The following is a 15,429-nucleotide window of genomic DNA, read 5'->3' on the forward strand; positions in this document are numbered from 1 at the left end:
TCTGAGTGAGATTAATTTTTCAAGACACCTCTACATCATCCCAGTGCAAGGAAGAACTGAAGGGAGGCCGTAAATAAGAAAAATGGGAGTTCGGAACAGGCCTACTAAATAAAAAATACAGCAGGTGTAACATAAATGAGTTCTTTATCTCATATGTAAAAGTCAATGGAATTTACTGTATTTATTGCTAGTACACGTTTCCCAATTAATTATTCGTTCTATTGTCCCAAAACTATTAGAGAATGTAGACAAAATAAAAGTCTGGCATATGTAATCGATTCAATTGTGTAGAGGTATTACAATTGAGTCTGGTGCAGTGTATATTCATTGTGCTTTTTTTTTGCTCACCAACGGTCAGTACTAGTAAACGAGAAACTAACAAATACAAATTGCTGGAAAAGCTCAGCAGGTCTGGCAGCATCTGTGAAAAGAAATCAGAGTTAACGTTTCAGATTCAGTGACCCTTCAGTTGCGCAAGTAAATGAGACTGGATGAACTCGCACTGCATAGCTCAAGGAGGCTGATGCCAACTATACACCCTCTGGTGTCATCCTAAGCAGAAATCATTTAGCTCAACACAAACCATAGGTCCTCCTTGAAAAATCCTTCACTACTTAAGGTGATATCTGGAGAGCAGAAAGTTACATGAGGTTATTCACTGTGCAGTTTAGACCATGAAAACAATCCAGGCTTTCAATGCCTTAGGCTAGACAGTTCATTCAAGAGATTAAGGTGAAGAGAATTTGTGCAAAAGGAACATTACTTGTCAAAAGAATCCAGTCTTATTCATTCCATATTTTCTTATGCAATTAACCTGTAGAAAATTGGTTTGATGCTGAATTAGAAATTTTAAACCATAAGGAAACCAGGAACACAATGAAGATATTCAGCCTTGAAACAGCAAAGAAATTAGCACATTCCACAAACTACTTGATTATTTCACTCACTACCTGCCTTTAGGCTTTTTACATCACTGTTTGTTAGGATAGATGGCAGCCACAGGTTGCTCATCTGTCAGTTTGCACACATTTGCATTGCTAAAGCTATGGAAGGATTGCAGGACTGCGTTTTTTTTGGAATCCACAATTCTGGCCCGAGAATAAAAATAACATTTTGCAGTGCCAATAGTACATACAAATCAGGCACCAAAGTAGTAACAACTATAACTATACTCCACGTAAACGTATTTTTTACGACATTCAATCCAATTCTAAACCAGATATTTATCCAGGCCCACTTCAGAAGGAACTAATCAACTACTTTGCTGTACACCTTGTACGGTGCATATTCATGCATTATGTAATAATTGTCCAATAATGCCAGAGACAAAAAATCTAAAATCATGATCCATGAATACAAAAGGCAAAATAATTGCCACAAAAATTCAATTTGTGTCAGAATTCCCAAAACGAGTCATACAACACAGTTAAACTAGGAAATTGATGTTCCATATATATACATTAAGGAAACAACTGGAAGCCCAGAATTTACATAGTCTGGCAAAGTATAAGCCTAGTTTGCAGTTCAAATTCTTTCAGAGACATGAATTCATCTCAATTTCAGTTCAAAACATGTTATAGATATCAGCTTCCACTAATTTTAAAAAGTCAAGAAATCACAAACTAATACTTTAGAAACAGTTTTGTATCAGAAGATTTTAGATAACAGGTGCCCCTGCTCGAAAAGGAATTATTTACAGTCACTTTAAAGCAGAGAACACCATTCAATCTACTAAATAGCTATTAACTCTATAGAATAATCAAGTTAGTCACATTCCTTCAAATCCCTGCAAATTTATTTCCTTCAAGTGGACATCCAGTTTGTTTTTGAAATAATTGATTGTTTTCATTTGTACCATCCACAAGGGCAGTGAATTCCAAGTCATTAATATTCACTTCACAAAAAAGTTCTTCCCACAATTCCTGTTCAAAGCTTTAAATCATTCTTCCCTAGTCAGGCTATCAGCATCTCTTGGGAAGAGTTTTGCCTTATCTGTAGATCCGTATTAAATCTCTTCCAAACCTCCTTTGCTTCAAGAGAACAACCAAGTTTCTCGAACCTTCTAGACAAGTTTCCCACCTCCAAGTCCCTGGTGAAACTATTACATCCTAGTTAGAAGTATGGCTAGAAACAGATGCAAAACTCTAGCTGTGGCTTACCACATCTTTATAAAGATTCAGCATGGCTTTAATACTCAACGTCTCTATTTATGAAGACCAAGATCCATACCATTTGCTAACCATAGACTTGGTAAATCCTAGCTTCAAAGATTATGCACATGTACTGAGGTCTCTCAGTACCTGCACACACTTGGAAGAACTGCACCATTACCTTCATATTGTCTCTGCCTCAAAACTCACATCTATCAAATCTCATCTACCATTAGTCTACCCATTCTCCTAGTCTGTGCCTTGATTAATAACCGCCTCACTGTTTGCTACTTCACATTTTGAATCAACTGTAATTTTATAAACTTTATTCTGCATTCCAATACAACCATAAGACTCAGAAACAGAGGTAGGCTATTCAATGCAACAAGTCTGTTCCACCATTCTATAAGATAATGGTCGATATCATATTTCCCAATTCTATTTTCCAGCCTTTTACCATAATCTTCGATTCTTTCCCTAATTAAAAATCTATCTCAGCCATGAATATTCTTAAGGATGCAGCCTTAGCAGCAGAGAAGTATTCCACTAACCTCTGAGCTAAGACATTCCTCCTCATCTGTCTTAAATGGATAGCTTCTTATTCTGCAATTATGGCCTTTGGTTTGAGACACCCCAACAAGAGGAAACAACCTCTCTGCAGCTACTTTGTCAAGCCCCTTCAGAATTTTACAAATTTTGGTAATATCACTTCTCATTCTTATGAACTCCAATGAGTACAGGTCCAACCAACTCAACTTTGCTTCATAAATCCATATCAGCACAACTTTTCTTAGATAAAGGTACCATTAAACTGATCACAGAATTATAGGGTGTGGTCTATCCAGCAGCTCATAGTTTTAACAAGATTCTTTTTATTTTAAAATACTCCATTCCCTTTGTAAAAAGCCAATAATCTGCTTAATAAAGACGAGCCACTGCAGATGTTGAGGATCTGAAACAAGCACAGAAGTCTGGCAACATCTGTGATAAGTCAGCTGAGACTTTCCTCAGAATAAAAAGCAGCTCTGAAGTCATTCTCAATCTCAAATGTTAATTCAGTTTCTCTCTCCACAGATGCTGCCACACTTGGGTGTCTCCATCATAGTTAGATCCAACAAGCCTCCCCTATTATCTGAACTTGTAGGCTAGTATTTTTTGTCATCCACGCATGACGGTCCTAAATTGCTCTCTGCTACAGCTTACTGCTGTATTTCTCTATTTAAAATAATCATCTCCTCTTTAATCCTTGCCAAAATATGTAACCTCTCATTTTCTCGTATTATAGTCCATCTGCCAAGGTTTTTACCCACTTGCCTAACCTGCTTATATCGTTCTGTAGACTGCCTCATCCTCACTACTTGCGTTTTCACCTATTTTTGTAGCATCTACAAACCTGGCATGACCTGCTCTTTACAAACTTATGTTGGAGCTCCTTAATTAAGTCAAACGTCTTCAATCACCTGCTGGATTTTTTTTTCTTGACAGTTTCTAATGCTTTATATCTCATTAACACTAACTAACTGACCTCAAGTTACCAAGACTGTAACGTACATCCTTACTTGAATACAAGTGCAGCATTTGCCATTTTCCAATGCTCTGACTCTTTTCTTCTATCCAGGAAGTTGGCATGTCCTTCTGCTATCCATTCTCTCACTTCCTTCAGCATTGTGGAATGCAAGCTAATCAGACCAGGTAACTCATACAGCATAAAGTACAGCAAGCTTTTCCAATATCTCCACCCCTCAATTTGTAGCAACCATTATGTTGCCTTTGTTTCTATCATCCACCAACATTTCCGCCAACTCCAAACGGGCCCCACCACCAGGGATATATTTCCCTCCCCACCCCTTTCCGCTTTCCGCAAAGACCGTTCCATCCGTGACTACCTGGTCAGGTCCACGCCCCCCTACATCCCACCCTCTCATCCTGGCACCTTCCCCTCCCGCCGCAGGAATTGCAAAACCTGCACCCACACCTCCTCCCTCACCTCCATCCAAGACCTAAAGGAGCCTTCCACATCCATCAAAGTTTCACCTGTACTTCCACAAATGTCATTTATTGTATCTGTTGCTCTCAAATGCGGTCTCCTCTACATTGGGGAAACTGGACGTCTTATCGCAGAGCGCTTTAGAGAACATCTCCAGGACACCCGCACCAATCAACCCCATCGCCCTGTGGCCCAACATTTCAGCTCCCCCTCCCACTCTGCCGAGGACATTCTGGTCCTGGGCCTCCTCCACCGCCGCTCCCTCACCATCCGACGCCTGGAGGAAGAATGCCTCATCTTCCACCTCAGAACACTTCAACCCCAGGGCATCAATGTGGACTTCACTAGTTTCCTCATTTCCCTTCCCCCACCTTACCCCAGTTCTAACATTCCAGCTCAGCACCATCCTCATGACGTGTCCTACGTGCCAATCTTCCTCCCCACCTATCCACTGCACCCTCCTCTCTGACCTATCACCTCCATCCCTACCCCCATCCACCTATTGTACTCTTTGCTACCTTCTCCCCAGCCCCACCCCTTCCCATTTATCTCTCTACCCCGGAGGTTCCCTGCCTTCATTCCTGATGAGAGGCTTTTGCCTGAAACATTGGTTTTCGTGCTCCTCGGATGCTGCCTGACCTGCTGTGTTTTTCCAGCACCACTCTAATCTAGACTCAGATTTCCTACATCTGCAGTCCTCACTTTTGCCTCGTTTATCATAGCATTAGTTTGCAATTTCAGGTCTTCATTGTAAAGAGAACAATGGAAAGATGATGAGAACATCAAATCAGAAAGCAAGTAGTCCAGGGCAAATGCTTCCTTGCACAAGTTTGCATTGCCAGGTCTTTTTAAAACACTATGGATTCGCAGATCTCTTCTACCTGTATAACTACAATATATTTCAAACGTTTCAGCAGCAAAAGTAGCCACATTCACTCAGCCTAACTATGTAAATTAATTGCAGTTAGGTGGCGTAAAAAGTGTCCAAAGAAATCAGAGTTAAAAATCAAACACCAGGTTATAGTCCAACAGGTTTATTTGGAAATACTAGCTCTCAGAGTGCTGCTCCTTTATCAGGTACCTAGTGGGACAGGACCATAAGGCAGAATTTATAGGAAAGGTTCAGTGTCATGCAATTAAAACGATATATTGAACAAACCTAGATCGCTGCTAAATCTTTCATTTTTGAGAATGGGGTGCAGGTTTCGGTTCATTAATACGTAAATCCCAGAACTACTTTCAAGTCTCTGAGTAAAGACACTACCTCTGACATCTGTCCTATATCTATCACTCCTCAATTTAAAGCTATGTCCTTATCTCTTGGATTATGGAACATGTCTCATTTAAGTTACTCTCAACCTTCTCTCTAACAAAAACAGCCTCAAGTCCCTCAGCCTTTCCTCGCAAGACCTTCCCTCCATACCAGGCAACATCCTAGTAAATTTCTCTGAACCCTTTCCAAAGCTTCCATATCCTTCTTATAATGCAGTGACCAGAACAGTATGCAATACTCCAAGTGCGGTCGCACCAGAGTTTTGTACAGCTGCTGCATGACCTCATGGTTCCAAAACTCAATTCCTCTACTAATAAAAGCTAACACACTATGTGCCTTCTTAACAACCCTATCAACGTGGATGGCAACTTTTAAGGATCCATGTACCTGGACACCGAGATCCCTCTGCTCATCTACATGACAGCACTTTGGGGCCAGCGACCATAATTCTATTAGATTTAAAATAGTGATGGAAAAGGATAGACCAGATCTAGAAGGTGAAGTTCTAAATTGGAAAAAGGCCAATTTTGACAGTATTAGGCACGTACTTTCAAAAGTTGATGGGAGGCAGATGTTCACAGATAAAGAGACGGCTGGAAAATGGGAAGCCTTCAGAAATTAGAGAACGAGAATCCAGAGAAAGTGTATTCCTGTCAGGGTGAAAGGAAAGGCTGGTAGGTATAGGGAATGCTGGATGACTAAAGAAATTGAGGGTTTGGTTCAGAAAAAGAAGAAAGCATATGTCAGGTATAGACAGGATAGATCGAGTGAATCCTTAGAAGAGTATAAAGGCAGTAGGAGTATACTTAAGAGGGAAATCAGGAGGGCAAAAAGGGACATGAGATAGCTTTGGCAAACAGAATTAAAGAGAATCCAAAGGGTTTTTACAAATATATTAAGGACAAAAAGGTAACTAGGGAGAGAATAGGACCCCTCAAAGATCGGCAAGGCGGCCTTTGTGTGGAGCCACAGAAAATGGGGGAGATACTAAATGAATATTTTGCATCAGTATTTACTGTGGAAAAGGATATGGAAGATATAGAAAGTAGGGAAATAGATAGTGACACCTTGCAAAATGTCCATATTACAGAGGAGGAAGTGCTGGATGCCTTGAAACGCATAAAGGTGGATAAATCCCCAAGACCTGATCAGGTGTACCCTAGAACTCTGTGGGAAGCTAGAGAAATGATTGCTGGGCCTCTTGCTGAGATATTTATATCATCAATAGTCACAGGTGAGGTGCCAGAAGACTGGAGGTTGACTAACATGGTGCCACTGTTTAAGAAGGACGGTAGGGACAAGCCAGGGAACTATAGACCAGTGAGCCTGACCTCGGTGGTGGGCAAGTTGTTGGAGGGAATCCTGAGGGACAGAATGTACATGTATTTGGAAAGGCATGGACTGATTAGGGATAGTCAACATGGCTTTGTACTTGGGAAATCATGTCTCACAAATTTGATTGAGTTTTTTGAAGTAACACAGAGGACTGATGAGAGCAGAGCGGTAGATGTGATCTATATTGACTTCAGTAATGTGTTCGACAAGGTTCCCCATGGGAGACTGATTAGCAAGGTTAGATCTCATGGAATACAGGGAGAACTAGCCATTTGGATACAGAACTGGCTCAAAGGTAGAAGACAGAGGGTGGTGGTGAAGGGTTGTTTTTCAGACTGGAGGCCTGTGGCTAGTGGAGTGCCACAAGGATCGGTGCTGGGTCTTCTACTTTTTGTCACTTATATAAATGATTTAGATGCGAGCATAAGAGGCATACTTTGGAAGTTTGCAGATGACACCAAAATTGGAGGGGTGTAGTGGACAGTGAAGATTATCTCTGATTACAACAGGATCTTGACCAGATGGGGCAATGGGCTGAGAAGTGGCAGATGGAATTTAATTCAGATAAATGCGAGGTGCTGCAATTTGGGAAAGCAAATCTTAACAGGATGTATACACTTAATGGTAAGGTCCTAGAGAGTGTTGCTGAATAAAGAGACCTTGGAGTGCAGGTTCGTAGCTCCTTGAAAGTGGAGTCGTAGGTAGATAGGATAGTGAAGAAGGCGTTTTGTATGCTTTCTTTTATTGGTCAGAGTATTGAGTACAGGAGTTGGGAGGTCATGTTGCGGCTGTACAGGACATAGGTTAGGCCACTGTTCGAATATCGTGTGCAATTCTGGTCTCCTCCCTATCGGAAAGATGCTGTGAAACTTGAAAGGGTTCAGAAAAGATTTACAAGGACAAGGATGTTGCCAGGGTTGGAGGATTTGAGCTATACAGAGAGGTTGAACAGGCTGAGGCACTTTTCCCTAGAGGGTCAGAGGCTTAGGGGTGACCTTATAGAGGTTTACAAAATTATGAGTGACATGGATAGGATAAATAGACAAAGTCTTTTCCCTGGGGTCAGGGAGTCCAGAACTGGAGGGCATAGATTTAGGGTGAGAGGGGAAAGATATAAAGAGAGACCTAAGGGGCAACTTTTTTCACACAGATGGTGGTACGTGTATGGAATGAGCTGCCAGAGGAAGTGGTGGAGGCTGGTACAATTGGAACATTTAAAAGGCATTTGGATGGGTATATGAATAGGAAGAGTTTGGAGGGATATGAGCCGGGTGCTGGCAGGTGGGACTAGATTGGGTTGGGATATCTGGTCGGCACGGACGGGTTGCACCGAAGGGTCTATTTCCATGCTGTACATCTGTATGACTACCAAGATTCTTACCATTAGCCCAGTACACTGCATTCCTGTTTTTCCTTCCAAAATGAATCATCCCTCACCTTTTACTGCCTGCCACAACAGTAGACTTTCCAACTTTAAGGGCACTTAAATGGTCACTGGATAAGCATATGGACAGGAATGGAATAGCATAGGTTGGATGGGCCTCAGATTGGTTTCACAGGTCAATGCAACATTGAAGGCCAAAGGTCCTTTACTGCACTGTAATGTTTTATGTTCCACATAACCTATGCAAAGACCAGACCTGGGTTTATCAAAAAGATCCCAAGTAAGAGGAAATCAATGTGGTTATGGACAGATGAGTCACAAAGGGGATATAAACATATCCCAGGCAACAATCAATTGCTAAAAGACATGCAACAAATGAAAGAGCGTCTAGTCAGCACAAAACAAAAACAGAGCCTAAGATAGTAAAATAATGAGTTTGCAGTGAGACAGTGTTTGTATCAAGAGTCAAAAGGAATACTGATAAGACAACAGAAACAATCACCTGCATAGATTAGTATGCCACGATGGCTCAGTGGTTAGCACTGTTACCTCACAGCACCAGGGACCCGGGTTTGATTCCAGTCTTGGGTGACTGTGTGTGGAGTTTGCACATTCTCCCCGTGTCTGCGTGGGTTTCCTCCGGATGCTCCGGTTTCCTCCCACAGTCCAAAGACGTGCAGGCCAGGTGAATTGGCCATGCTAAATTGCCCATAGTGTTCGATGCATCAGTTAGAGGGAATTGGGTCTGGGTGGGTTACTCTTCAGAGGATCGGTGTGGACTGGTTGGGCCGAAGGGCCTGTTTCCACACTGTAGGGAATCTAGTCTAATTTAATATAATCAAAATCCAAAGATGTGCAGGTTAGGTAAGTTGGCTACACTAAATTGCCCATAGCGTTCAGGGATATGTAGGTTAAATGCATTAGTTAGGGCTAAATGAAGAGTAATAAAGTAGAGGAATGGGTTAGGCCAAATGGCCTGTTTCCACACTGCAGGAATTCTATGAGTCTATGAATATTGAAACTGGTATTCAAAATCTACAGCACAAACTAAATAGACTGCACAAGATTTCAGGATCAGACCCAACAATAACTAAAGTAGCCTGAAATGCTACGTGTGTTATAGTTATAGTTATAGTGCAAGTTCAGCTAAATCAGCTTTATCAGCACACATCTGAGTTAAAACAGGCATGGCAGTGTACATTAAACCTTACAGGTTACAATCTAGTGGTGGACAACGACAGCCGTTAAGGTAGAGGTGGTATATGCATAAAGTCATCACAATCTGCCTAGACCCCAAGCTACTTATTCAACTCTGATTATTCATAGGCACCCAGGCTTGTAGTATATTGAACATACTTGTTCAGGTCACATTCATTAAATACACAAGTCATCAAATTACCAAGGTGATAGATGAAGGCAGAACAGAAGACGTTTCCCACTTAGTTATTAACAAGGTGCTCGATAAGGTCCCACATGGTAGATTTGTTAATAATGTTAGATCATATGGGATGCAGGGAGAAACAGCCAATGGACACAAATTCAGCTTGATGGTAGAAGACAGGAGTGGTGGGAGTGGGTTGTTGTTCAGACTGGAGACCTATAACCAGCGGTGTGCCGCAAAGGTCGGCCCTAGGTCCACTGTTGCTCATCAATTATATCAATTTGGATGAGAATGTAGGAGGTATGGTTCATAAGTTTGCAGATGACACCAAAATTGGTGGTATTGTGAATTATGAAGAACATCACCTAACAGTACAATGAGATCTTGATCAGATAGGCCAATGGGCTGAGAAGTGGCAGATGGAGTTTAACTTTCGATAAATGTGAGGTGTCACATTTTGGTAAGGGAATCCAAGTCAGGACTCATACAGTTCACAGTAAGGCCTTGAGGAGTGCTGTTGAACAGAGGGACCAAGGAGTGCAGGTTCATAATTCCTTGAAAGTGGTGTTGCAGGTAGACAGGGTGATGAAGCTGGCGTTTGGCACACTTGCCTTTATTGGTCACAGCATTGAGTACTGCAGTTTGGAGATCATGTTGCAGAGATACTGGTGAGGCCACTTTTACAATACTCCTTACAATGCTGGCCACTCTGCTATCGGAAGGATGTTGTTAAACAGAAAAGGCTAAAGAAAAAAATTTACAAAGATGTTGCCAGGACTGGACAGTTTGAATTCTAACAAAAAGGTGGACAGGATGGAATGTTTTTCCCCTGGAGTGTCGGAGTCTGAGGGGTGACCTCATAGAGATTCATAAAATCATTAGGGGTATAGATAAGATGAATAGCCATGGTCTTTTTCCAAGGGTAAGGGAGTCCAAAACTAGAGGGCATAGGTTTAAGGTGAGTGGGGAAAGATTTCAAAGGGACCTGAGGGGCAATTTTTCAGACAGGTGGTGCATATATGGAACAAGCTACCCGAGAAAGTGACGGAGGCTGGTACAATTACAAAGACGTTTGGAGAAGTACATGAATAGGAAGGGTTCAGAGGGAGATGGGCTAAACACAGGCAAATGAGATTAGTTCAGTTTAGGATATCTGGTCAGCATGAATGACATGGACCGAACAGTCTGTTTCTGTGCTGTATGAGTCTATGACTCCATGTGGGGCACACTACATTTTTCTGCAGCAGCCCACCAGTGTTTGGAAGAATCTGTTGGTAGGGCTGATCACAGAATCACAAAGGTGTTATAGACCATTTGGCCCATCTTGCCCGCACTCATTATATTATCTAGTGTCAATCTCCTGCCTTTTCCCCATATCCTTCCACACCATTCATAGCCAAATAATTACTCATAGCATCTTGAATTCTTCAATTGAACCTGCCTCCACCACATTTCCACTGATACGTGTTTAACAAATCTCACTCCCAGTGTGGATTGCTTCCATTATTTGCGCTAGTGAGCGTTACCATGGTGAGATCAAAGAAAAATTAACTTTTAAGACATTTAATGCCCAGGTGAGAGCAGTAACTTTCTCAGTCAAACCCATGATAGATGAATCAAACATCTTTAAAAATTCCCAGATATCTTTTCCAAAGAGTGCTGAGTTCCCACTGAGCCAGCTTAGTGGTTCTTTACAATTAATTTGGAAAAAGGGGAAAATCAGTCAGGATTTCAACCTCACTGTACTAGAACTCACTATAAAGTGCACATTGGACATGGATGCCAGGAAAAGAATGACTGAGCTTGGCAGGAAAGCTCCTTCTAATTAAATTGCTTAACAACTAGTGTCTGGGAAGGCACCTGGAGAACAGCTACACAGGAGAGGTGATGAAAGCCGACTAAAGCATCAAATCAAGGAGTCAATACCATTATTCGAGAACTTCAATAATTCTTCCTCTGCTCTTTCAAAATACTTCTTCAAATACATTACTTTGAGCAAGATTTCAGTCACCCTCAGAATCTCTCCTTTCTCAGCACAGATCTTGCAAATCTGAGAGATGCCTCAGGACAGTTAAAGGTGACGTTATATGATTATTATATAGTAAGGAGATTTAAATATTTGACACAATCCACAGTTGAAATCTTAAAGCAGCTGCTTGAAATATAAAATTGAATCCATAGATAAAGACAGCATATGTTTGAAATAACCAGGGCAGGGGATTTAATTACAGAGTATTGCCTAAAGGAAAATAAATAGCCAATTATAAAAAAAAACTAGAAAATTTGTTTTGCATTGCCAATTCCAAAATATTTTTGAATAAATGAGGCTCTGACAGTATTGCAAAATACACCAACTTGGAACAGTTTCTAACACCTACGCATAATTAACATTAGCTTGTGCCTGGATTTACACCTAAATTTCTAGAAGTACAGAATTAGCTTGCAGGCAGCCTGTGTGCCAGAAAGAAACCACTGTGCTATCTCAAAATCTGTTTAAACCATAAGAGAAAATCATAAGCCAAATTAAAGATACCACTGCTTTTAAATATATTTGGTTCAAATAACAGCAGTTAAGCACTGCTGTCTTCCCTGAATCCGATTGGCAAAGCTAAACTAGAAAGAATGGGATTTGGTATCAATATTGATTATAATTTTTGGCAACCCATACAAAAGATAAAACAGATCACACAGAATATGCAACTTTAAGTGCACATGCAGAACTGTGAAAAATTAAATAGCCTTTCACTGGTGAAGAATCAAAACTAAAAATACAAAACAGGTTCTCTCAATTGGCAATATGCTTCACACTAATTGGTTCAGACTTTAGCTCTGGCTATTGAAAATGTTTTTCTTCTAAAGAGAGCTCTACAACCTTTAATTACCATACATACTTCAGACCTTTCAAAACAGTTTAAAACTTCCCTTTAGAGAGCCAGAACATTTTTCTTGGTGACGTATACAAAACAACACAGGACATAAGCGAGCCGCTTTTTACTGTATTCAAATCAGTTTTCTTCACCCAAGATTTTGCATGATCTCAACTCTAAAAATACATTTAAAAGCTTTCCTTTGCGCAGGGAAAAAAAAAGCACTTACTATAATAACGGCCACATCAGGAACGAAAAGTACAATAAACAAGGCCTGTTTACAGAGCAGGGAGAAGGGAGGGGGCAACATTCATTCAACGAGGAAGCTAGATTAAAAATTACAAATGAAAATAATAGCCAGAATGCCGACTGAGAGTTTTTAAAAGGCAAGTTGTTGGGCACAAGTTGCCGAGGCGTTCGGTTCGCATACACTGCAACCACAGCCTCGATAAAATGTGGAGAGGTGGGGGGGGGGGGGGGGGTAAAAATAGTTCAGGATAACGTCAATAAATAAAAGTCAGTACAGTGCTGCGAACAGCGAGCTGGTGCCTGTCCACTGCTGCAGGTAAACTGGATCTGGGAAGGGGGGAGGTGGATCTGGGAGAGAGAGAGGTGGAGCTGAGAGTGAGAGGGGGGAGGGAGGTGAAGGCGATTTCAGCCCCCCCCCCCCATGCCCTGCATGGCACTGGGACAGTTTAAGCCAGTTTAAGTATACGTGGCATTTGCAGCCCGACGTTGTGGAAAGTAATGCTGCTGAATGGGAGGGCGGGAGGGGAGGTGGGGAATAGGGGCCACCAGCTCCACACAAACTTCCAGCGGTCTGGCAATGCACAGCAACCCGGCTTTCACAGCCAACTTACCCCGCCGAAGTTACTGAAGCCAGTCCTGCAGGGCCACCACAGCTTCATCCGCTGTGCCTTTTTTCCACTCGCTCGCTCTCTGTCTGTCTGTCTGTCTCTCCTTTCCCTCCTCCCACTCCCCCACCAGCAGCAGCCCTTCACTCACTGCCCAAGACGTCAGCACTCAGCAACCCCCGTACCACCGGCGCCATCTTGGAATGTGGGGGACGCATGCGCGCCGCTGCGGCACCCGCACAGGCCACGCCCCCTTCGTTGGCTGGCCCGGGGCAGCGCGAGAGGGTCAGTGGGTATATTATTGCTGCTGCTGCTGGAGAGGGTTAGAGGGCATATCATTGCTGCTGCTGCTGCTGGAAAGGGTTAGTGGGCATATTATTGCTGCTGCTGCTGCTGCTGGAAAGGGTTAGTGGGCATATCATTGCTGCTGCTGCTGCTGGAAAGGGTTAGTGGGCATATTATTGCTGCTGCTGCTGCTGGAAAGGGTTAGTGGGCATATTATTGCTGCTGCTGCTGCTGGAAAGGGTTAGTGGGCATATTATTGCTGCTGCTGCTGGAGAGGGTTAGAGGACATATTATTGCTGCTGCTGCTGGAGAGGGTTAGAGGACATATTATTGCTGATGGTGCTGGAGAGGGTCAGTAGGCATATAGCTGCTGCTGGAGAGGGTTAGAGGGCATATCATTGCTGCTGCTGCTGCTGCTGGAAAGGGTTAGTGGGCATATTATTGCTGCTGCTGCTGGAGAGGGTTAGAGGACATATTATTGCTGATGGTGCTGGAGAGGGTCAGTAGGCATATAGCTGCTGCTGGAGAGGGTTAGAGGGCATATCATTGCTGCTGCTGCTGGAAAGGGTTAGTGGGCATATTATTGCTGCTGCTGCTGCTGGAGAGGGTTAGAGGGCATATTATTGCTGCTGCTGCTGCTGGAGAGGGTTAGAGGGCATATTATTGCTGCTGCTGCTGCTGGAGAGGGTTAGAGGGCATATCATTGCTGCTGCTGCTGCTGCTGGAAAGGGTTAGTGGACATATTATTGCTGCTGCTGCTGGAGAGGGTTAGAGGACATATTATTGCTGATCGTGCTGGAGAGGGTCAGTGGGCATATAGCTGCTGCTGGAGAGGGTTAGAGGGCATATCATTGCTGCTGCTGGAGAGGGTCAGTGGGCATATAGCTGCTCTGGAGAGGGTTAGAGGGCATATTATTGCTGCTGCTGGAGAGGGTTAGTGGGCATATTATAGCTGCTGCTGCTGGAGAGGGTCAGTGGGCATATAGCTGCTGCTGGAGAGGGTTAGAGGGCATATTATTGCTGCTGCTGGAGAGGGTTAGTGGGCATATTATTGCAGCTGCTGCTGGAGAGGGTCAGTGGGCATATAGCTGCTGCTGGAGAGGGTCAATGGGCATATCATTGCTGCTGCTGGAGAGGGTCAGTAGGCATTTGGCTACTGCTGCTGCTGAAGAGGGTCATTGGGCATATTATTGCTGCTGCTCCTGGAGAGGGTCATTGTGCATATTGCTGCTGCTGGTAGGAGGACAGTGTGCATATAGCTGCTGCTGGAGAGGGTCAATGGGCATATTGCTGCTGCTGGAAGGGGATCAGTGTGCATGTTGTTGCTGCTGTTGGAAGGGGGTCAGTGTGCATATTGTTGCTGCTGCTGGAAGGGGGTGAGTGGGCATATAGCTGCTGCTGGAGAGGGTCAGTGGGCATATTGCTGCTGCTGGAGAGGATCAGTGGGCATATTGCAGCTGCTGGAGAGGATCAGTGGGCATATTGCAGCTGCTGGAGAGGATAGGTGGGCATACTGCTTCTGCCGGAGAGGGCCAGTGTACATGCTGCTGCTACTGGAGAGTGTCAGTGTGTATACTGCTGCGGCTGGAGAGGGTCAGTGCACGTGCTGCTGCTGCTGGAGAGGTTCAGTGTGAATATTGTTGCTGCTGGTGAGGGTCAGTGTACATGCTGCTGCTGCTGGAGTGGGTTAGTGTACATACTGCTGCTGGAGAGGGTCAGTGTGCTGCTGCTGCTGCTGGAGAGGGTCAGTGTGCACACTGCTGCTGCTGGAGAGGGTCAGTGTGCACACTGCTGCTGCTGGTGAGGGTCAGTGTGCATACTGCTGCTGCTGGAGAGGGTCAGTGTGCACACTGCTGCTGCTGGAGAGGGTCAGTGTGCACACTGCTGCTGCTGGAGAGGGTCAGTGTGCACAC

At 43.4% G+C, this 15,429-nt stretch overlaps 1 protein-coding gene across 3 annotated transcripts in view; it reads right to left on the reverse strand.

The window, feature by feature from the left end:
- LOC140495708 (fibronectin type-III domain-containing protein 3A-like) overlaps window positions 1-13,429 on the reverse strand; it is a 145,963-nt gene extending 132,534 nt beyond the window's left edge. Inside the window, exon 1 of one of the 3 annotated variants that reach the window (XM_072594714.1) lies at window positions 13,238-13,429. In XM_072594714.1, coding sequence (XP_072450815.1) covers window positions 13,238-13,285 — 48 coding nt within the window. In that variant the 5' untranslated portion in view covers window positions 13,286-13,429. Of the gene's footprint in view, window positions 1-12,606; window positions 12,824-13,237 lie in introns of those variants that run through there. The other 2 variants (XM_072594712.1, XM_072594713.1) reach the window with 2 other exon arrangements.
- Window positions 13,430-15,429: the final 2,000 nt, after the last annotated feature.

Source organism: Chiloscyllium punctatum, chromosome 25 (assembly GCF_047496795.1).
Source record: "Chiloscyllium punctatum isolate Juve2018m chromosome 25, sChiPun1.3, whole genome shotgun sequence".
Classification (NCBI taxonomy): domain Eukaryota; kingdom Metazoa; phylum Chordata; class Chondrichthyes; order Orectolobiformes; family Hemiscylliidae; genus Chiloscyllium; species Chiloscyllium punctatum.